Genomic DNA, 24,361 nt, shown 5'->3' with positions numbered 1-24,361 from the left:
TACAGCTTATTTGTTTGCCTTTGTTTGATGACTTGATCCCATTACACTAGAAGTAGTGTTATATTGAGCCATCACCAGCCTTTGGCACTTAAGTGGGAAGGGATCAGTTCTTTCTAAAAGCTTTGTTTTGGTTCTTACTTTTGTTTCCCATATTTATTGATATATAATTGAAATATAACAGTCTGTAAGTTTAAGTTGTGCAATATGATAATTTGATATACATATATATTGCAAAATGATTACCACAATAAAGTTAGTATATCCATCACCTAACAAAATTACCTTTTTTGTGTGGTGTGAGCATTTAAGAACTCTTAGCAACTCCCAAGTACACAATAAGATATTGTTAACTGCAGTCACCATCCTGTACATTATATCCCCAGAACCTCTTCATCTTGTAACTAAAGTTTGTGCCCTTTGACCAACATGTTGATAGGTCCTACAATCCCAGCCCTGGCAACCACCAATCTACTTTCTATTTCTATAAATTCCCTTTTTTAGATTCTAATATAAGTGAGATCATATAGTATTTGTATTTTTGTTTTGCTTATTTCACATAGTATAATGCCCTCAAAGTCCATCCATGTTTCCATAAATGACAGGATTTCCTTCTTTCTATGGCTGAATAATATTCCATTGTATATACCACATTTATTTTATCTATTCATCTGCTGAAGGACATGCAGGTTGCTTGCTGTCCTGGCTATTGTGAATAATGCTGCAATGAACATGAGGGTGTAGACATCTCTTTGAGATCCTGATTTCATTTTCTTCCCATACACACAGCTCTATTTGCAATTTTTAAGGACCCTCCATACTATTTTTACAGTAGCTTACCAATTTGCATTCCTACCGTCAGTGCCCATTCCCTTTTTCTCCACATCCTCACCAGCACTTGTTATATCTTGTTTTTTGTTTTTTTTTTTTTATAACAGCCACTCTAACAAATACAGAAACTCATGGTTTTGATTCACATTCTTCTGATAACTAATTATGTTGAACATCCTTTCTTATACCTGTAGAACATTTACATGGGCATTTAAATATCTTCTTTGGGAATATGTCTATTTACATCCTTTGCCCATTTTTAATTGAACTATTTTTTTAGTTGAGTTGTATGTGTTGCTCATATATCTTGCATAGTAATCTCTTATCAAATATGTACTTTGCAAATATTTTCTCTTATTCTGTAGGTTGCCCTTTCATTTTGTTGATTGTTTCTTCTGTTGTGCAGAAGGTTTTTGTTTGATGTAGCCTCACTTTTTTTTTATTCTGTTGTTTGTGCTTTTGGTGTCATGTTCAAAACCTTGTTGCCAAAACCATGTCAAGGAGTATTTTCTCTACATTTTCTTCTAGGACTTTTTTATGGTGTTGAGTCTTATACTTAAGTCTTTAATCCATTTTGAGTTAATTTTTGTGAATAGTTTAAGATAGGGGTCTAATACATTGTCTTGCATGTAAATATCCAGTTTCCCCAATACTTTTTATAGAAGAGGCTATCCTTTTTCCATTCAGTATTCCTGGCCTCCTGATAAATATTAGTTGACTATGGGTTTATAATTGGACCCTTGTTTCTTTTCCATTAGACTATATGTCAGATTTTATGCCAGTACCAGATTGTTTTGATTACTATAGCTTTGGGATAAAGTTTAAAATCAGAAAGCATGATGCCAGCAGCTTTGTTCTTCTTTCTCAGGATTGCTTTGGTTATTCAGGATCTTCTGTGGTTCCATATGAATTTTAGAATTGCTCTATTTACCTCTGTGAAAAATGCCATGAAATTTGAGATAGGGATTACAATAAATCTATAGATGGCCTTGGGTAGTAGGGGCAATTTCAAAATATTAAGTATTACAATCCATGAACACAGAATATCATTCCATTTATTTATGTCTTCTTCAGTTTCTTTTATAAATGTCCAAATTTCTTTTATATATGTCCAATTTTATAAATGTACAGATTTTTAACCTCTTAAGTTAAATATATTCCTAAGTACTTTATCTCATTTTGTGTGTTGAAAATGGGATTGTTTCATTAATTTCTCTTTTGAATATTCATTTTAACAGAAACAAAAATGATTTTTATACATGTATTTTTTATCCTGAAACATTACTGAATTCCATTATTATTCTAGTATTCTAAATTTCTTAAGAGACTTTAGATATTTAAAATATCTTTAGATATTTAAAATATATTTAGATATGTATAAAATCATGTCATCTGCAAACAGAGAAAAATTTACTTCTTCCTTTCGTTTATTTCTTTTTCTTGCCTGATTGCTCTGTATAGGACTTCCAGCAGTATGTTGAATAGAAGTGGTGAGAGTTGGTATCCTTGTCTTGTTCCTGATATTAGAGGACAAGCTTTCAACCATTCGCCATTGAGCATGCTTATTAATTGTGGTAAGCTTGTCATATAAGGCATTGATTATGTTGGAGTATGTTCCTTATATACCAAATTTATTGAGAATCTTTATCATGAAAGTATTTTGAATTTTGTCAGATGCTGTTACTGCATCTATACAGATGATATTTGATTTTATCTTACTCTCTGTTAGTGTGGTGAATCACATTTATTGATTTGCATATGTTGAATGATCCCTGCTTCCTAGAGATAAATCCCACTAGAAGAGGTGTACAATCCTTTAATCAACTGTTGAACTTGGTTTGCTAGCATTTTGTTGATAATTTTTACATATATATTTATCAGAAATATTGGCCTGTATTGTCTTCTATTGTCTTTATCTGGCATTAGTGTTAGTGTAATCCTGCACTCATAAAATGAGTCTGGAAGTACTCCTTTCAAGATTTTGGAAAAGTTTAAGAAGGACTGGTGCATGTTCCACAGAATTCCCCAGTGAAACCATCTGGTCCTAGTCTTTTCTTTTTGGGAGGTTTTTGATTACTAATTCAATATACTTAGTCATTATTGGTCTGCTCATATTTTGTATTTCTTTTTTTCCATCAGTATTATTGAGATATAATAGACATATTACGTTGTATAAGATTAAGGTGTACAATATAATGATTTGATGTATGTATATACTGCAAAATGATAACCACATTAAGGTTACTTAACATCTGTCACCTTGCCTAGTTACATATTTTTTTTTCTTTTGATGAGAAGTTTTAAGATCTATTCTCTTAAACTTTCAAATTTACAATACAGTATTATTAACTTAGTGACCATGCTATACAGAACTTATTTTATAAGCTTGTACCCTTTAACTACCTTTACCCATTTCCCCCATCCCACATCTCCTGCATCTGGCAACCACCAATCTGTTCTCTGTTTCTATGGTTTATTTTATTGCATTCCACATATAAGTGAGCTAATACAGTATTTGTCTATGAATTATTTCACTTATCATAATACCTTCCAGGTTCACCCATGATGTGGCAAAAGGCAGAATTTATTCTGTGTGTGTGTGTGTGTGTGTGTGTGTGCTTTATCCACATTTATTTTACCGATTTGTCTGCCAAAGGACATTTAAGTTGTTCCCATGTCTTGGCTATTGTTGAATAATGCTGCAAAAAACGTAGGGAGCAGGTATTTCTTTGAGATAGTGATTTCATTTCCTTTAGATATGTACTCCAAACTGGAATTACTAGATTATATGGTAGTTCTATTTTTAACTTTGTGAAGAACCTCCATACTGTTTTCCATACTGGCTGTACCAGCTTACATTCCTACAGTATACAAGGGTCCCCTTCTCTCCATATCCTTGTCAATACCAGTTATTGCTTATCTTTTATTAGCTATTCTAACAGGTGTGAAGTGATATCTCATTGTACTTATTTGCATTTCCTGATGATAAGTGATGCTGAGCACTTTTTCATGTACTTGGCCATTTGAATATTTTCTTTGGTAAAAATATCTATTCAGGTCTTTTGCCCCTTTTTAAATTGGATTATCTGTGGGATTTTGCTATTTCCAAACTGAATGCCTTTTGTCTCTGTCTCTTGCCTAATTGCCTTAGCCAGAAACTCCAGAACAATATGGAATAGAGGTAATGAGACTGGACATCCTTGCCTTGTTCCTGATTTGGGGGAAAGATATCAGTCTCTCATCAGTAAGCATGGGTGTTAGTTGTGGATGTTTTATAAATGCTCTTAAATATATAAAATCTTGTCATAGTCAATCAATTTTACTTCCTCTCTGATTCAGATACTGTTTCCTTCTTTTTCTTACCTGAATGCTCTTTGCTTAAGACTTCTAGTACTATATTGCATAGGGGTGATGAGATTGGGTGCTATCATGTTGTTTCTTGTATTAGAAGAATAGCTTTCAAATTTTCACCATTAAGTATGATGTTAGCTGTGGATCTGCCATGTATTGCCTTTATTATATTGAGGTACATTTCTTCTATACATAATTTGTTGAGAGTTTTTATCATGAAAGGATGTTGAATTTTGTCAAATGCTTTTTTAGATCTATTGAGATGATTGTATGATTTTTTATCTTTCTATTAATGTGGTGTATTACATTTTTTATTTGCATATGTTAAACCATCCTTGCATCTCAGTAATGAATCTCACTTGATGATGGTGTATGATCTGATCCTTTTAATGTGCTGTTGAATTTTGTTAGCTAGTATTTTGTTAAGAAATTTTGCATCAGGAATATTGTCCTGTGGTTTTCTTTTCATGAAGTGTTCTTATCTGGATTTAGTATTGGTGTTAATGCTGGTCTCATAAAATGAGTTTGCAAGTGTTCTCGTCTCTTCAACTTTTTGGAAGAGCTTGAGAAGGATTGGCATTGATTCTTTAAATACTTGGTACAATTCACCAGTAAAACCATCTATTCTTGGGCTTTTCTTTGTTGAGAGGTTTTTTTTTTTTATTACTAATTCAATCTTCTTATTCATTTTTGGTACATTCATATTTCTATTTCTTCATGATTCAATCTTAGTACATTGTATTTTTTTCTTAGAAATTATTCATTTCTTCTAGGTCATCCAAGTTTTTGGTGTATATTGTTCACATTATTCTCATGATTATATTTCTGTGGTATTATTTGTAATATGTTTAATTTCTGATTCTATTTATTTGAGTTTTCTCCCTCCTTTAGTCTAGCCAAAATTTGTCAATTTTGTTTATCTTTTCAAAAAATAGCTCTTAATTTCATTGAACTTTTCTATTGTTTTTCTGGTCTCTATTTCTCCTCTGATCTTTGGTATTTCCTTTTTTTCTGTTAACGTTGGGCTTATTTTTCTTCTTTTGCTTGTTCTTGAAGTGTAAAGTTAGGTTGTTTATTTGAATTTTTTTTCTTTGTGTAAGCATTATGGCTATAAACCTCCCTCCTAAAACAGATTTTGCTACATCCCGTAACTTTTGGTAGGTTGGATTTTCATTTTCATTTACTCAAGATATTTTTTTATTTCCCTTTTGATTTCTTCTTTGACTCACTGGTTATTCAGAAGTGTGTTGTGTAAATTCCACATATTTGTGAACTTTCCAGTTTTCCTCCTGTTATGGATTTTTAGATTCATACCACTGTGGTTGGGAAAGACACTTGATATGATTTCAGTCTTCTTAAATTTTCTAAGACTCGTTTTGTAACCTAACACATACTACTCTAGAGCATGTTCCATTTGTGCTTGAGAAAAATGTGAATTCTGCTGCTATTGGATGGCATGTTCTTTATATGTCTTTTAGGTCAACTTAGTCTAAATATATTTCCAGTCCAATGTTTTCTTAATCAATTTTTGTCTAGGTGATCTATTAATTGTTACTTTTATTATATTGTCTGTTTCTTCCTTCAGATCTGTAAGTATTTGTTTCATAATGAGAACATATATATTTACAATTTACATATTTATGTTTTGGGTGCATATATATCTTGATGAATTACCCCTTATGACTATATAGTGACATTCTTTGTCTCTTGTGACAGTTTTGATTTATATAAGTATAGCTATCTTTGCTTTAGTTTGGCTTCCACATTCATAAAATACCTGTTTACCATCCCTTAACTTTGAGGCTATATGTATCCTTAAAGATGAACTTAGTCTTTTGTAGGCAGTGTATAGTTGTGTCTTATATTTTTATCCATTCCATATCCATGGATGTATCCATCCATCATATACATGGATATATTTATCCATTTATGCATGTTGATAAGGGAATCTAATCCATTCACATTGAAAGTAATTATTGAGATGGTAGGGATTTACTATTGTCATCTTATTATTTCTGTTTTATAGTTATTTTGTTTTTTTCTTCTTCTCTTGCTATTTTCCTTTATGAATTGATGGTTTTCCAAACTTGTATGCTTCGATTCACCTTTTGTGTGTGTGTGTGTGTGTGTGTGTGTGTGTGTGTATCTATTGTAGGTATGTTCTTTGTGGCTACAATGAAGCTGACATAGATATCTTATAGTTACAATAATCTATTTTATACTGGTAACAAATTAACTTTGGACACATAAAAAACAAACTCTACCTTTTTACTCTCCAACTACACATATGTTTTTGATGTCACAATTTACATTTGTTATTGTTATCCATTAATAAATTATTGTACCTTAGTTATTTTAACCTTTTTATACTTTATCCTTTATAGATATAATTAATACACCACCATATTAGAGTATTCTGAATTAGATATATACTTGCTTTACCTGTGTGTTTATATTTTCATATGTTTTCATGTTACTGATTATCATCTTTTACCTTCAGTTTGAAAAACTCCTTTCAGCATTTCTTGTAAGACAAATCTAGAGATGATGGACTCTCTTTCTCTCAATCTCTCTCTCTCTCTCTCTCTCTGGGAAAGTCTTTCTTTCTCCTACATTTCTAAAGGACAACTTTCCTGGGTATAGTATTCTTGGTTAAAAGTTTTCTTCTTTCAGAACTCTGAATATAGCATCCCACTCTCCCCTGGTCTGCTAGGTTCCTGCTGAGAAATCTTCTAATAGCCTTATGTGTGTTCCCTTGTATATGAAGATTTTATCTTGCTGCTTTTAATCTTTTCTCTTTGTTTTTGACTTTAGACAGTTTTATTATAATGTATCTTGAAGAATATCATTTGGGTTGACATTGTTTAGCAAACAATGAGCCTCATGAAGCTGAATATTTAAATACTTATCCAGAATTGGAAGTTTCTCAGCCATTATTTCTTTAAATAAGTTTTCTTCCCCTTTCTCTTTTCTTCTTCTGGTTCTCCAATATTGTATAGATTGCTTATCTTAATTTTATCCCATAATTCACATAGGCTTTCTTCGATAATTTCAAATGACCTGTTTTTGACTTCACAAATACTTTCTTCTGCTTGATCAAATCTGTTTTTGATGCTCTCTATTGCATTTGTTTCATTAATTGTATTCTTCAGCTCTATAATTTTTGTTTGGTTATTTTTTATGATTTCTACTCTTTGTTAAATTTCTTGTCTTGTGTATTGTTTTCCTGATTTTTTTGAACTTTCTGTGCTTTCATGTGGCTCACTAAATTTCCTTGAAACAACTATTTTGAAATGTTTATTGGAAAAATTGCATATCTCCATGTCTTTTGGGGTCAGTTTCTATAAAACTGTATTCCTTTGGTTATGTCATGTTTCCCTGATTTTTCATGTCCCTTGTAGTATTGAGTTGCTGTTGTGGCATTTGAAAAGGCATTCACTTCCTCTAGTCTTTATTGACTGGCCCTTTTTTTCTATGCATCTAATCATGGATATTTTTCTCTATGGGTGATCTGGAACTTTTCTGCTGGATTTTGAACTTTCACAAAAGCACACTTATCTGTGGGTGACTGTCAAAATCAATATTCTTCAGGGGGAAGACAGTTGAAAGCTATTCTGCTATTTTGGTGATGTCCTCTAAGAGGCAATTTTCAAAGGTGGTAAGTGTCAGAAATACGAAGGTACTGAGTGCCAACAAATGATATGAAAATATTAGGGGGAAAGTTTGGGAAGTGTTCATTTTAATTTCTCATTTAAACTTTTTTTTTTTTATTTTGAGAGTACTGCATATTTACATGCAGCTGTAAGAAACGATACAGAGATACACTTTGTACCCTTTACTCAGTTTCTCCAATGATAACATTTTATAAAACGCTAGTACAATATTACAACCAGGATTTTAACATTGTTATGGGACACAGCCAAGAGATAGAACATTTCTGTCATCACAAGAACACTATCATTACTCTTCCATAACCACTCTTCTCTCCTGTGACTCACCCCCTCCTTAATCTTTGGCATCCAATAATCTTCCCATTACTAAATGATATCATTTCAAGAATGTTATATAAATGGAGTCATACCATATATAACGTTTGAGGATTGGCTTTTCTCAGCATAATTCCTTGGAGATTCACCCAAGTTGTTGCATGTACCAATAGTTGGCTCCTTTTTACTAAGAAGTAATATTTCATGGTATAGGTATACCATAGTTTGCTTACTCACCTACTGCAAGATATCTGGGTTGTTTCCATTTTGGGCTATTATGAACAAAGCTGCTATAAACATTTGTTTAGAGGTTTTTATGTGAAAGTAAATTTTCATTTCTCTGGGAAAAATGTCCAGGAATGTAACTGCTAGGTTATATGGTAATTGTACGTTTTGTGTTTTAAGAAACCACCATACTATTTTCCAGAGTGGCTATACCATTTAGCAATCTCTACTGAAAGATATAAATGATTCAGTTCCTCTACACCCTTCCCAGCATTTGGTGTTGTCACTATTTTTTTTTATTTTAGCCTTTTTAATAGGTATGTAGTGATATCTCATTGTGGTTTTCATTTGCATTTCTCCAATGATCAATAATGTTGAACATCTTTTCATGTGTTTAACTGCCATACATATATTCTCTTCAGTAAAATATCTGTCTTTTGCCTATTTTCTAATTGAAGTGTGTAGTTTTATAGTGTCGAGTTTTGAGAGTTCTTTGTATATTCTAGTTATTAGTGTTTTTTCAGATACATGGCTTGTATTTTTTCCTACTCTGTAGCTTGTCTTTTTATCCTCTTCATGTGATCTTTTAGAGAGCAAAAATTTCTATTTTGATGAGGCACAGTATATCAATTTTTAATTTTGTGGTTCCAGCTTTTGGTTTCAAGTCTAAGAACTTCTTTGCCTAGCCCTATATACTGAAGAATTTCTCCTTTTTAAAAAGTTTTGTAGCTTTAAATATAAGTTCATTATCCATTTTGAGTTCATTTTTATACTGTGTAAGTTTATGTTGAGTTTTTTTTTTTTTTAATATTTGGTCTATGAGTAAAGTAGCATTTGTTGAAAACATTGTCCTTCTTCCACTAAACTTCTTTTGAATCTTTGTCAAAAATTACTTGGGCATATTTATGTAGGTCTATTTCTGGTTTCTCTATTCTGTTTCATTGATATAATATGCCTATCCTTCTGCCAATACCATGCTGTCTTGGTTATTGTAGCTATATAATTAGTGTTAAAATCAGGATAGACTGATTAAATTTACTCTTCTTTTTCAAGATTATTTTAGTTATTTTAGGATATTCATTTGATTTTGAGCTGGTCCTACAGCCTCGGAGATGGGAGCTATGCTAATGGCCCTAGGGAGTTCTATGATGACAGACTGAAATAGGTTGATAGACTAAGAATTAGTATTCAAATTCCAAGAAGTTATGTATCAATTCTTAAAACCAAGACGATATATAAAAGTAAAAAAGGCTTTCCTTGGAGCTAGGCTCTGTCCTCTTTGCTTATCTTACAGCCAGGCTTCCCCCACTACAGAGCAGTAGACTGAGTTGATAAGGTACCATGGAATTATAGGTGGGGGTGGAAAGGGACACTAGAATAATTACCTTATTCAATATATCTGCATTAGAGAATTATTAATAACAGTGCTCCCATCACTTCCAGGAAAGGGTCATTGGAAGGGTTAAAGAAACTGGCTTTTATGGGTGTCTTAAAGAATTCCCTTCTTACTCTTTCCATGTATATAATATAACTATTAAATTCCTAAGTTTGACAATTGCTTCCACATATGCAGTTCCCTCGAGTCTCAAAATATATCGATCATCACAGTCCTGGACTAGAAGAGTCTTGAAAACTAGAAATAGAAATAATGGAGATTCGTAGGAATTCTGGAAAGTTTGAAACTAAATGAGTTTCTTTGAAAACTAGAATTGCTGAATCAGTGTTTAGATATTGGGGAATAAGAGAGAACCTGAAAGAATAGCCTTGTGACTAGACAGGGTGGAAAAGGAACCTGACACCAAGACTTGTTATGAGTGAGCAGGACTGTTTTCTGGCTTGTTGCTTTATGGGAGCTCCTTTGCTTTAAGAGTTCGTAGTGAAAAGAGCAGCCTGTATTCGATAGACTGAGGGAACCTGCCCTGAGGTAAAGGGGTATTATCCCATCATGAAGGTCAGTGTGGTGAGAACAGTGGAGGGAATCATAGTGAGAAAATCTCAGGGTTTAAGAGCCTCCAGGAAACAGGCAGGACACAAAGTAGCTTCTTTGTAGCCTGAGGACTCCCCAACTGGCTGGGGTTCTTTTCTGCTTATATCTCTAAGGAAGGGGTGCATTCTCTCACAGTGTTTCCCTACTCATACAGATCATATCTATACTGACCTAACTTCAGATAGCTTTCTAACATTTTCATGTTTTTACTCCCAAGTGGTTAAGAGTGATTGCCTTTAATTTCCTACCTAAAGATAATCATATTTCCATGATGAGGGAAGAAGCCAGTGAGTGCCTCCCAAGGGCAAGAAGCAATAAGCAGTTAAAAGGAAGTCATGTCTAGTCAGAGGGGCCCCAACTAGGTGCACTGTTTAATTGGAAATCAGATATTCATAGGCACTCAACCTCCTCAGTGAAAAGGAGCTTCATTTGGGAATAATTAAGGGAGCTCTACTTGGCTGCTGGAATTTCAGGAAACTTGAATCTAGTAATTTTGTAGGGTGATTCATTCTAAACCAAAGAGTCTACTGAGAAAGAAGGGCCTGGGGAAAGTGAGGTCTCATTAAGATCACCTACCCCTGGGGAAAATGACAGTGGCTGTCAGTAATAGAAGCAGCTGTCAGCAATTGAGCTGAGACAAAATGTGAGCTGTTCTTTCCCAGCATAGAGAATCAGCAGACCCCCAAGATGGAGACGGAAGAACAGTGGACTTGGAATCAAGATGAGTTAAGTTCACAATCACTTTATCCCAAAGCTCTTGTTTCCTAATCTGGAAAATGAGGCTAATAATGCCTACCTTTTCAGAAGTACCATAAAGATGAAATTAAAGAACTTGTATAAAATAACTAGTAATGAATGGGGTCATGAATAAAATAAAGGATAGTTACTTCCTTTTGTTCAACTAAGCATTTTAATTTTGTCTAGTTCATGAAAATGAGAGCTTCATTTCATATTCAAATTGATTCTCAAGGTATTTTCCTTTTTTAAGTACTTTATGGTTCAGATAAAGAAAATTAATATCTGAATCTTCTGTCTTGGTCCAGTTTGAAGTTCTCCATTCTGATTTAAGACTCCTGATTTAGCAAATGCCCCCAAACAAATTAAAGAAAATTGTGTATATATTCCAAATATATTTGTACTTATTAATAAAATTTACACAGTTACTATTGTTCATCAGTCTCTAATTTGTGAGTGAAGTTTAGTTTCTTTCTTTTACTTACATAAAAATAAAAGGAAACAAATTTTATTTTTTCCTGTACCCAATGAACTATCTTTGGACATAACTCCCTTACACTATTTATTCCTAAGCCTTATGCCTTTAAGACCATTTGCTACATTATCAGGAACACCTGTAAACCCAGACACTCCCCCACTATCCCAAATTAACTTTCACATGGAAACAAGCCTGGGGATTTGCAATCACATAGTTTATGGCTTCACACTCTCACAAAGAAAGTAGAGCTGGTGGGGTAAAAGCAGATTTACCTTTTTGTTTAGGGACTTTTCTCACAGTCATTGCAGCCTGCCTCTTCTGGTTTTCAGAAATTTCAAAGCCTATAATATAAAAATACATGACTTTGTTACAAGAAACACAGACCTTTCTCAAATGTATAAAATAGTACAACTTTTCTGAAATAGTAATTTTGGCAAGATATATCAAAAGTCTTGATAAATAAATGGTGAGAAGCTTGAACAAATATTCAGCTACAAAAATGGTTTTCACAGTACAGAGAGGCAAAAAAAAGTGAGAATATGAGTTAATATGATGGTAAATGAAGAAGGGGTGAATAAACTATGGCATAAAGTAGAAAAATATTTCACAACCAAAAGCAAAAACAAAGACAAGGAAATAATGAGTCAAAATATAAGATATTAAAACAGAAAATTTTTGTAAAGTTTCAAATGGAAGAAAAAAATCAAATGGCAAAAAAGTAATGAAATAATAGAAATGTCTATTCAAGTCCTTTGTCCATTTAAACAATTTTTAATGTTTATTTATTTTTGGGAGACAGAGAGACGGAGTGCAAGGAGGGGAGGGGCAGAGAGAGAGGGTGACACAGAATCCAAAGCAGGCTCCAGGCTCTGAGCTGTCAGCACAGAGCCCGATGCAGTGCTCGAACTCACAAACTGTGAGATTATGATCTAAGCAGAAGTTATATGCTTAACCGACTGAGCCACCCAGGCACTCCTTCTTTGCCTATTTTTAAAATTATTTGATATTTTCCTATTGAGTTGTAGTATATCCCGATATGTTTTGGAAATTAACCTCTTATATATAATATATATATATATATATATGTATATGATATGCAAATATTTTTGATGCTTTAGGTTGCCTTTTCATTCTGTTTCCTTTGCAGTGTAAAAGCACTTTATTATGACACAATTTTGCTTTGTTGCCTGTGCTTCATATCCAAACAATCATTGCTAAGATCAATGCCAAGAAGCTTTTTCCCTGTGTTTTCTTCTAGAAGTTTTAAGGTTTGGGGTCATACAATTAAGTCTTTTATACATTTTGAGTTAGTTTTCATGTATGGTGTAAGGTAGGAGTTCAATTTCTTTGGTTTGCATGTGGATATCCAGTTTTCCCAGCACCATTTATTGAAGAAACCATCTTTTCCCAATTGTATATTTTTGGTACCCTTGTCAAAGATATGTTGACTGTATATGTATGGGTTTTTTTCTAGTCATTCTATCCTATTCCACTGGTCTATATGTCTGTCTTTATACCAGTACCATACTGTTTTAAATAATGTAGCTTTAATATATTTTGAATCAGGAAGTATTATGCCTCAAGCTTTGTTCTTTCTCTCAAATATTTTTAGCTATTATGGTTCTTTTGTGGTTCCACGTGAATTTTAGGATTGTGTTTTCTATTTCTGTAAAAAAATACCATTGGAGTTTGGTTAAGATCACATTGAATCTGTAGATGGCATTGGGTAAAATAGATATTTTAACAATATTAAGTCTATTATGTGTTCTTTAATTTCTTTCAGCAAGGGTTTATAATTTTTGGTGTAGAAATCTTTCACTTTCTTGGTTAAGTTTATTCCTAAGTATTATATCCATTTTGATGTGATTATAATTGGGACTACTGTATTTGCTTAATTTTTTTTTCAGATAGTTCATTGTTAGTATTTGGAAACACAACTGATTTTTGTATGTTGATTTTGTATCCTGCAATTGTACTGAATTCATTTATTAGACATAAAAGTATTTCTGTGGTGTTTTTAAGGTTTTCTATTTATACAATAATGTCATCTACAAACAGTAATAATTTTACTTTTTCCTTTCCCATTTGAATGCCTTTTATTTTCTTCTAGCCTAATTTTCTCTGGCTAGGACTTCCACTACTATGTTGAATAGAAATGGTGAAAATGGGCATCTTTGTCTTAGAACTGAGCTAAGAAAAAAAGCTTTCAGTTTTTCCCCCTTGAGTATGATGCTAGCTGTGGGGCTTTTCATATATAGCCTTTATTATGTTCAGGTAAATTCATTCTATACATAGTTTTCTGTGAGTTTTTTATCATGAAATAATGATAAGTTACATCAGATCATTTTTCTGCATCTATAGATATGATCATGTGATTTCTATCTTTCATTAGAGTGGTATATCACATTAATTGATTTGCATATGTTAAACTATTATTGCATCCCAGGGATAAATCCTACTTGTTCATGATTTATGATCCTTTTATTGTGCTGCTGAATTCTGTTTGTTGCTGTTTTATTAAGAATTTTTTCATGTACGTTCATCAGGGATATTGGCCTTTCATTTTGAACTGGAAGACTTAATATTGTTAAAATATCCATTCTTCCAAAGGCCATCTACAAATTCAAAGGAATCCTATCAAAACTCCAGATTCATTTATATAACATATGAATAAGTTCTAGAAATCTGCTGTACAACATTGAGCCTATGGTTAACATTACTATCTTATGCACTTAAAATTTTGTTAAGAGCATAGAACTCATGGTGTTTTTACCACTTAAAAAAAACAGGGTTGAGGTATCTCCAGAAGGGAGAAATTCTGTCTCAGCTTCAGTCCATGTATGCAGAGTCCCATCCTTGTCATGATCTTCATGCCTACAGATGACAGCTTTGAACTATGCCTTTGAGTTTGAGCCTGCCCATGATCTTGCATTCTGACTTCCTGCTCCATAGATTTTGGAGTTGCTTAGCCAAGTTTTGCAATCATATCAGTCAATTCTTTATAATAAATTTCTTAAATAATAATGCTTCTCCTATGTGTTGTGTTTCTCTGTTTGAACACTGATAGAAGAAGTTATAGTTATAGTCTATATTCTTCACCTGAAGAATTCCTTATGATAAATTAGGCTTTAAAAAACAAGTTACAGAATAATATGTTTGGTATAATTTTTGTAAGTAAATTTTTTGAAAATTCTTATGTGTATATATGTTTATATGAACATAAGTATGGAACTAGGCATACCAAATTTATACTGATTATCTCACACAGCATAGGAGTGACAGAGAAGGTAAAATAATGCTAAAATTTATTACATTTTAGTATGTGTTAAATGGTTATTACGGCCATGTATTTATTTTATAATTAGAAAGTAAAAATAAAATTATGATAAATTTATGTGGCAGCCATAAAAATAATGATTAAAAATATTAACTGACACAGGGAAATGCTAATGATATGATTTTAAGTGCAAAATAAAGATATAAAATTAGAACTATTCATCATGGAGAGGTAGTTTGGGGGAGACAGAAAGAAAGAATCAGCAATCCTAGTCCTATTTTTTTTATTTAGACATATTTAAAACACATAGGAAGGAAATATATGAAAATTTTTATAAAAGTTATCTCTCTCTGGGTAGAATGCTCTTGTGTTATTTTTATTTTTTCTTGTATTTTTCTGTTTTTTGCCAAAATTGCCTAAATAAAAGTGTTATTACAATTAGAAAAAAATAATGTTTTCAAAAAGATAACCATAGGTCTGTCAGAAAGTAATTTCTGTAGCCCCATCCACTTTGCTGCAAATGGCAAGATTTCATTCTTTTATTTCATTCTTTTTTACGGCTGAGTAATAGTCCATTGGTGGGTGTAGCTATAGAGTCTGATGCTAAGCAAAATAAGTCAGAGAAAGACAAATACCATGTGATTTCACTCATGTGGAATTTAATAAACAAAACAAATGATCATAGGGGAAAATAAGAGAGTGGCAAACCAAAAAACAGACTCTTTATAGAGAACAAACCAATTGTCACCAGAGGGGAGGTCATCGGGCAGATGGGTTAAATAGGTGATGTGGATTAAGGGGTGCACTTGTGATGAGTATGAGGTATGGTATGAAAGTGCTGAATCACTAAATTTTACACCTGAAATTAATATTATGCTGTATGTTAACTAACTGGAATTTAAAGAATAACCTAAAAAAATTAAAAAATAAACTAACTTCTGGAAGCTTTTCTATTAGAAGCAGATTCTTAAAGTTACAGGTTATTAGGGCATTGTGTGGGAGATATCATGGTGGAATCAGAGGGAATGGTGGGGATCTTCCAGTTCATCTAGGGTCTACATAAAGCATACTAAGACAATTCCTTTAATAGCTCTAACAACCTAAGTGGTATCAGAGGCTGCTGCTGCCTACCATCGAGAGAAGCAGTCAAGTAGCATTTATGTACAACTCCACATCATGTCCCATTGCAGTGCTCATATGTTAAAAGCAATTTGACTTCAGTGGGACTCAAAGTGAATTATTAATGTGCACTCTACCCCAAACCTAAGGAAAAGACTAGGATTAGACTAAGCAGTGTCTTTCTGATCATCCTTCCTTATCTTTCAACCATTTAAATCACCAACACTGAAGGACAGAAGAATCCATTTGCATCAGGATTCAATGGGTAGGCCCATTTTTCTAGAGGCATTTTATACCAGCTTGAACATACAAGTGTTTTAATATAAAATTCCACTCTCATTAAGGATGGGCAAAAAACAGAAACTGTCTTTTCAGGGAATTACAAAGCCTGGCTGTTTGGTATTTTATGCCAAAATGGCAGGACCATGAGCAAGAGACCAGATAGTACTTTGTAAACCACAAAGCTATAGTCAAGGGGACCTAAATCCCACATTTGGAAAGCACCATTAAAACTCTCTCTACTAATTATATACTCTTTCAAAAAGGGGAACAATTGTTTAAAGCCAAAAATGTATAGTTTAGTGGGACTCTAAATCATGCAAGTGATCATGGTTTTAGACCCAGTTCTATTTTCTACCATTTACTTAAAACACTTTCATACAGACAGTGTGATATATACATGCACATTAATTTTAATCTATGCTCTCAGGGCATTTACTTAACATCTGACATGCCCTAATCTGGTATACACACTGAAGAGGTGATTTGTTAACACATTAAACACTCAGAATTATTTGCTCCAGAGGCCATTATTACCAGCAGTTCAGTCACCTTAATGCAGGAGGCCTAGTTAGCTTAATACATGCTAAAAATGAATTTTCAGTGGTAAAATTAATGTTATTCAAGATGTGTACTAGCCACAAATGTCTTACAGGCTCTTTAGCCTTCATAAGAACTGGGCATAAAAATCCAGTGAGCCCCATAGCCTGTACCCTTCAGAAGGAAGCCTCAGGTCAAGATTGAAAACAGGTGCTATGCTTTGTCCCCCATCAGAGGATTTTGTCACCAGATTCTTACTAGAAAGTTAGTTGAATGTTGTTGTTATATCACCAACTCTTCATTGACTAACCTTTACACAAAAGATGCTGCCATGTATCTAAGAACAGAACTGGGACTTCATTGAGATGATAGGACAGGTTGTATGACTGCTTTTGTGTTTGTTTGCTAATAAATGTTTGTATGTTTGGGAGAATTGAGGTTGAGGTTTGCTTTCAGTGTAATAGCTTTATCTAGTCAAGAGACTGTAAGGGAGGCCAAATTATAACTCTCATTTAACCTTGACTAGTAGAAACTAATGGTATCTGCCAAAAAGGACCTGATAATAGGAAACCACCAAAGTGGATTAGGTCAGTTTGCAACAGAAGTCTTCCATCTGTTTCTAGAAAAATGAAAACTAATTCAATTCCTCTATGCTCTTCATAGCCATATTCTTCTTTCTCCTCTCAGGTCACTTACCAATTTTTTCATCTTCCTGTACCATTTTTCTCTCTTCTCTGAAAGCCCTAAGCCAGCGTATCTTCTCCTCCAGCTTCTTGGCAAAGAATAGATGTATCTCCTCAGTCTCCTTGTTGTGAAGCTTGAAGGCATTTTTCATGCTGACATTAAAGTCATCATCTCTGCCATCTTCAATGTCAACTACCTCATATTTATCCATGTCAATGCGGCCTTTGTAGTACAGTATGTCTCTTCGGATCAGGTCCTAGGTGGGAAGGAAGAAAAGGCTTTATACTGGAGGTATGTGGACAGTAGATACCAGGAGAGATGGCACATGGGCACAGTAGGACGTTAAGACTTCCACTGATTTGAAGTACTAATAGGGGTTATTTTGGTCAAATTTAGGCAAGCTAGTTTAGCATTATGACATTGACAGGTTGGTTAGAAGATGCTCTTACAGAAAACCTTTGTCCTACATCCAAAAACTCTCAGACTCCAGTATCAATCCTTATATGTGTTTGTAAGACTCTGATGGGAAGTAGGAAGCAGTAAGCCACACAAGCATTGCTAGCATAGGCCTTTTCTTTTCCAAAATATTTGCAAGCCTTCTAGAAGTATGAAATAAGCTGGATGGTTGCCTGGGGTATACTTAGGAATTCAAGCCAGCAAGCGAGACCTGCATATCAGAGTGGGTATGAGTGGTTAAGAATAGCAAGGTGGCCACAGCCTATGCTGGTCAGGAAAGATTACATGGAGAGGGTTGAACACTTTGTACTCCGGGGAATTTTGGAGAAGGCCTAGTCTGGCAGGAGAAAGGGGGGTAAGATTGAATAAAAAGCTTCATATATTGACGAATAAATTTCACAAATCTTATTGCGTGAGAAAAATAAAAGTTATAGATGGATACAAACAGTATATTATCTTTTATTATTGTTGTTTTACTCTCTGGTATACAGAATTGGATTAATACTCTCAGTCCAGGAGACAGTCATCATGAGTCCATACAAGGTACTCTTATTTCTCTAAGTATTTACTTACTTTTAATAATATATTAAGTTTTGGTGAAACTGCCACCAAAAGCTATGATGCCACAGCAACCTTAAATCCCACACTCAATCATTCCCCTGGTTACTTTTGCATACAGTTTTATCTCATCTACATATATTACACTTATATAAGGTTTAAACAGCTACAAAGAAATGCCACATAATGTTTAGAGATACAGAAATTATATAAAAAAATATGACAATGACACAGGCCAAATTCAAGAGAGTACAGAGAGGAGAATGGGAAAATGGAAGGAAGGACAAAGGAGGGAGCAGAGAGGGAGAGGGGAAAGAATGTATTTGTAATGAGTTATTTCTTAAGTTGGATAGTAAGTACATAGGTGCCCATATTATTTTGTATCTTTTTGAATGTGATATTTCATAAATTTAAAAAAAAAAAAAAGAAAACCAGAGAGATGGATGATACGACTTGTGGACCTGTGGCATGTAAAGTATAAGTGTCTTTCTGCCCTCACCCTCTTAGCACTGCCCTCAGCTTCCCCTGAGAACACATCTGCTGGGACGTGTGGTGTGGCTGAGTCTGGCCAAGGAGGTCTCATGAGCCCTGTCCTGATGGATGTCTTCACTGGCCAACTTGTTCTCACAAACTCTCCCTCTTGTCTGCCTATATATGGCCTTTAGACAATTTGACAGAATCAGAAATGCTCATTAACTTTTATTAACATTATAAAGTTTGGTTAAACTACTCCCATTCTGCTGAATTGCCTTGCATGCCTCACTTCTCAGCTGCAGGCTACCTGCAAAGAATTTGCTTTTGCAATCCTAACTCTTCACAATGTAGGGTAAACTGGGCTTTTTGGTATGTCTGGGGAAGGCTGTCTTGAAGAATTCCCAACATAGCTCTGTCAATCTTCGAAGACCCAGGCTGTGAAATATAGGTGTTGTTGAATTGCTTTGCAAAAAACAACCTCCACATTGTTCTTTTTCCTCCCATAATGATTGTGCATATAAATAAGCTATGAGTATAGATGGGTTCTGATCTGTTGGGTTCCACTGGCATCAAGTTCACAAGAGAGAAAAAGGTCAGCTATATAGAGTGGGCCAGTTTTGCTCCAAGCTTGCTTCAGAGTCTGGGTTTCTTTTACCATGCTCAAAGTGGACAAGTTCAGTCCTGGACAAAAGGATGGGGTGGTTGCCACGTGCAGACTTTCACAATCCTCAAGAACACTTTGTGAGACTTATGGATAAACAGTGGGCCCTGTCAGTCTAATCTAACTATAAAAGCAGGACAAGCTAAGGAGAATGGCTTGATGTGACCTAGTTTGATCTCATAAAGGCCTGAAACATGCCTTACAATACTTAATACAGATACACATAGACCTGAGAAGCCAGGTCTGGACCACACAGCTAATAGGTGGATGCCTACCTGACTAGAACATAGGAAGCTTTAACCTCCCTTCTATTCCCAATTTCACCTGTGAGACAAGGGAACTGAAGAACTCAATAAAATCTGCTTTTAGCTCCCTTTCCTGCTTCTATTTTCACTAGGACCTGTATCCCCACCTCACTTTACACATGCCTTGTAATGCAAACAGCATATGCACTCCTTGTAAGGGACAAGGAGTTAATGAATTCTCTAGAATAAGTAACATTTAAGAAATGACAAGGACAGAATGACTGGACAGCTATTATATGCGTATTCCAGACAACTGTAACTAGACATCTCAATGCCAAGGCCCCCCGTCTCCAAGGAATAATACCTGGGCCCTCATCTTTGTTCTAACTGGTACCTGAATGCCTTAGAGGACACATAAACCTCAATAACTGCCCCCAGACCCTGAACAAAGATGAGACTCCCCCCTTTCCTTTTGAGTCTCCCAGACACTCTGTATCTGCTCTATATCATATATATATATATATATATATATATATATATATATATTCATCAATAAACTTTGCTTTCACCCTCCTGCTGGCTCACATTTGATTTCCATCATTTGCGAAGCCAAGAACCCTCTTGGCTGATCCTGCAGTACCCCTTCAGGTCTCTGGACCCAGCCTGCCAGCATCACCCGCAGCTTTCTTTGTCTCTGAGTTGGTGTGTCATAATCATTGTCAGCTTTAAAAACCTTTACTGGTTTCCAAAAAAAATGGAAAGAATTTATGTGATCTTGGAGCTAAATTAAAAGCATCAACTGAAACTCCTATTGTTTCTTTAGGTATTTAAGGATAACAAGAAACTTGAGAGAATTCTGTTTCTGTGGTAGGGAAGCAAGACTAGAGATGTGTGTGGTTAAGGTTCTCCCTTTGCCTTCTCTTTCTAGCTCCCTAGAGGGTTGAATATGAGTTTTCAGACATCAGCTTAGTCATAAACTCAGGTGTAGGAATGTGATAGGATTCATTAAGAATGACCCACTGTTCAAAAATTCCCATCAGAAATGGTAGCTAAGTCCAAAAAGCAGCATGTAAATGCACAAAAAGAGTGTGAGTTAGAGTGTAAAGCCCTGGGTTTGAGTTTTATCTCCTTAATCTGCTAGCTGTGGTTTTGGGCAAGCCATTTTATCTCTCTGAACTTCCAGTTTTCTCAACTATGAAACTAGAAAAGTCATCCTTATCTTGTAAAATTGTTGTAAATCTCAAATCTCAACATGCAGCTTCCAGGTCATGAGGCCCGCCTTGTCTGATAAATATGGTGCTGAGCTTTCTTGCTCCCCAACTGATATTTTGTAGGCCTTTAAAATTCCTTTTTGATAAACCTAAAAATCTCAATGTCTCTTTTAGTTCATTTAAATTTTCAAAATAAGTTAAATATTGTGACAAAGAAATAAAGCAAAGGCAACTGAATATTTTAAAACATATAGCTACACCATTGTCCTTGGAAATTCCATATATCCTTTCAGGGTGGGGGTTGTCACAGATCTATACATAGGCTCATACTAATGTGTCCTCCCTGCCCCCAACAATGCCTCCTATTCCAATCGTTCTAGCCTTCATGGTCAAATTTACACATTCTTCCTACTCAAAGAAGCCTTCCCTGACTGCCTTCTCTAGCTCGTCACTGTGGTTTCCTTTCTCTGAATGCTAGCAGTTATTATGAAGACCCTTACACAACTTACATTCAGCCACCACACTGCTGAGCTGCATTAATTCTGTTTCACAGCTTTTAGTCTGTCCATTTAAGCTGTGCCCAATAGTTCTTCCTTGCTTTTGCCTTACTGAGGGGTTGTCCAGGGGAAGACAGATGGCAAAGCCTCAGAAATGTCTCTGCTCAGCTTCTGCACATGGCAAGAGGAAAAAGCCCTCCTGAGCCCTGGTTGCCTGAGGTCCTATTGGGACCAGGCTGCCCAAAAGTCACTTGTTAATGATTGAGTGCTTTCATAGGGTCACAATGAATAGGTGCTTGGTACAGATGTTATTTGGTCATCACAAGTTCCCTGCCTAAATGGGATAGTTGCTAATAGGATACCAGTCTTCCTCCTTTTCCCTTACACTCATCCAAGTTAGAAGATATTAAGGGAGCCAGTGCTTCTCCAGAAGGACCCTGGCAGTCTGCAGACAAGCACCAAGCCTAGCCATGGATCCAGCAAGGAGCCTATCCAAGTCTCTGATATTACATAATTCAAATAGCTGGGAGAAGTTTGAATTTGGTCTCACTGGGTATTCATGGGGTTTATTAAGACACTGTAAAACATTTTGTATAAATGACAGATGCTGCAATCTGGGGCCTGTAACTCTTAAGGATTGCTGCCTCTCTTACTTGCTTGTCAGTAAAGTCTTCCCTCTTTAGAGAGGGACCTTATTTACTCCCCACCACTAGCCTGGACCACCCTGGGATTTCTCTCCAGATCTTGAGGAAGGCATGGACAGGACTTATATTTCTCATTATTATATTCCAATATCTAGAGTACATTATTAATAACAAAATAATAACAGCAACAACAATGGCAGAAGTCAACACTTAGCATATATCATGTGCCAGACACTATTTCAAATGCCTTGCATTTTTCCCCAGCTTTATTGAGGCCTATTTGACAAATAAAGATTTTATATACTTAAGGTATACAATGTGATATTTTGATATAGGTATATGTTGTGAAATGATCATGATTATCAAGCTAATTAGCTTATCTATCATCTCATATGGTTATTTGTGTGTGATGAGAACACAAGATCTGCTTTCTTAGCAAATTTCAAGTATACAATACAGTATTGTTAGCTATGGATACCATGTTGTACAATAGCTCTCCAAAATTTATTCATCTTGCATAACAAAAAGTATTTTACTCTTTGACCAATATCTCTCCATTTCCCCCACCCCCACCAGCCCCTAGCAATCACTATTCTACTCTCTGCCTTTGACTTCGACTGCTTTAGATTACACATGTAAGTAAGAGCATACAGTATTTACCTTTCTTTGTCTTATTGTTTTAGTATAATATCCTCTAGGTTGATCCATGTTGTCACAAATGACAAAATCTCCTTTTTTAAGCTAATATTACACAGTGTGTGTGTGTGTGTGTGTGTATCACATTTTCTTTATGCATTCATCCCTTGATAGCTAAATGCTTTGCATTTATTAACTTAAATAATCTTCACAAAAATCCTACAAGGTACACACTGTTGTAGCCCCATTTTATGAGGATATGTAGACATAGAACCGTTAACTTACCCAGAAACAAAAGCTACTAAATGGTAGACTTGGTCTTTGAGTCCATACTACCTGGCTCTAAACTCTGTGCTTGTTTGGGGAGCCTGGGTGGCTCATTCAGTTTCCCTCTCTAAAGCTCCCCCACTCTCATTCTGTCTCTCTCTCAAAAATAAACAAACATTAAAAATTTTTAATAAAAAATGTAATATATGTCTGTTTAATCACTGTATATACTGCCTCCCAACAAAGATTTGCTGAATGAATGTGTATTAACACCAAATAAACAGTAACAGTATCAATAGCTAGCATTTACTAAGTACTTACTATGTGCCAGGCACTGCAAATGTATTGTTTAATTTAACCCTCACAGCCTCTCTTCTATATAGATACCATTATTATTTCCAGTTTGCAGATGAGGGGATAATACTAGGCACAGAGAATTTGTCCAAGGTCATACAGCTCATGGAAAAAAGGTAATTGGTGCACTTTCGTCTGGCCCTAGAACTCATGTTCTTAACACTATACTTCATTACTTCCCATTACCTCAGGTGATCCTCCTCAAAGCCTCCTGAGATGAATTCTATCATCAGCCTGATTTGGCACTGAGGAAAATAAGGGGATAAAGTTAAAAAACTGGCCCAAGTTTAGAGACAGTAGAGTCTAGGACCCAGGTGTTCTGGTTTCAAATCCCCATCTCCTTTGTGCTCTATCCCCAGTTTCTTTTGCTATTGTTGCATTTCTGAGTTCCAAATGGCTCATCCTCCAAGTCTGGCCCTTCAGTGAAAGAAGAAATGGCCCAACTGCAGAAGTTCCTTGAACTTTCTCCAGCGTTATCATACTCTATGTAATTCCTGATCCTTCCAGAATACAATTAAACCAACATAAATAACTAGTAATTATGACACAGCGGAAAACAGAGTATGTCCAGGATGGTATAATTAAAAACAAAGAATACAGGGGGAAAAGCTGTTCAGGCCAACTTCAGGCTGTAGGAACATTAGAGGATGCCTGAGGAGAGAGGAAAGGAGATCTCCTCCCCTCCTCAGAAGAAAAAGTAAATTGAAAGGAAAAAAAAAAGGAAACAAAAATCCCCAAAGCACCAAATTAACTTCCAGTATAATCATCTAAGGAAGAAAATAACAAAACACATGCATAACTAAACTAACAGGACAGTGGGATGCAGAGGAGCATAGACAGCCATCATGGAAGACAAGAAGATAGAAAAC

At 34.9% G+C, this 24,361-nt stretch overlaps 1 protein-coding gene across 11 annotated transcripts in view; it reads right to left on the bottom strand.

Annotated features, from left to right (window-relative positions):
* ARHGEF9 (Cdc42 guanine nucleotide exchange factor 9) overlaps window positions 1-24,361 on the bottom strand; it is a 197,470-nt gene that overhangs the window by 1,601 nt on the left and 171,508 nt on the right. For all 11 annotated transcript variants that reach the window (XM_081793610.1, XM_081793603.1, XM_081793604.1 and 8 more), the window contains 2 exons: window positions 17,502-17,745; window positions 11,863-11,931 (listed from right to left, as the gene is read on the bottom strand). In XM_081793610.1, the coding sequence (XP_081649736.1) occupies window positions 11,863-11,931; window positions 17,502-17,745 (313 nt within the window). The remainder of the gene's footprint in view (window positions 1-11,862; window positions 11,932-17,501; window positions 17,746-24,361) is intronic.

This window comes from Panthera onca, chromosome X (genome assembly GCF_046562875.1).
Source record: "Panthera onca isolate mPanOnc1 chromosome X, mPanOnc1 haplotype 2, whole genome shotgun sequence".
Taxonomy (NCBI): Eukaryota; Metazoa; Chordata; class Mammalia; order Carnivora; family Felidae; genus Panthera; species Panthera onca.
The sequence above is the reverse complement of the archived record's forward strand: the minus strand, read 5'-3'. Positions and strand labels throughout refer to the sequence as shown.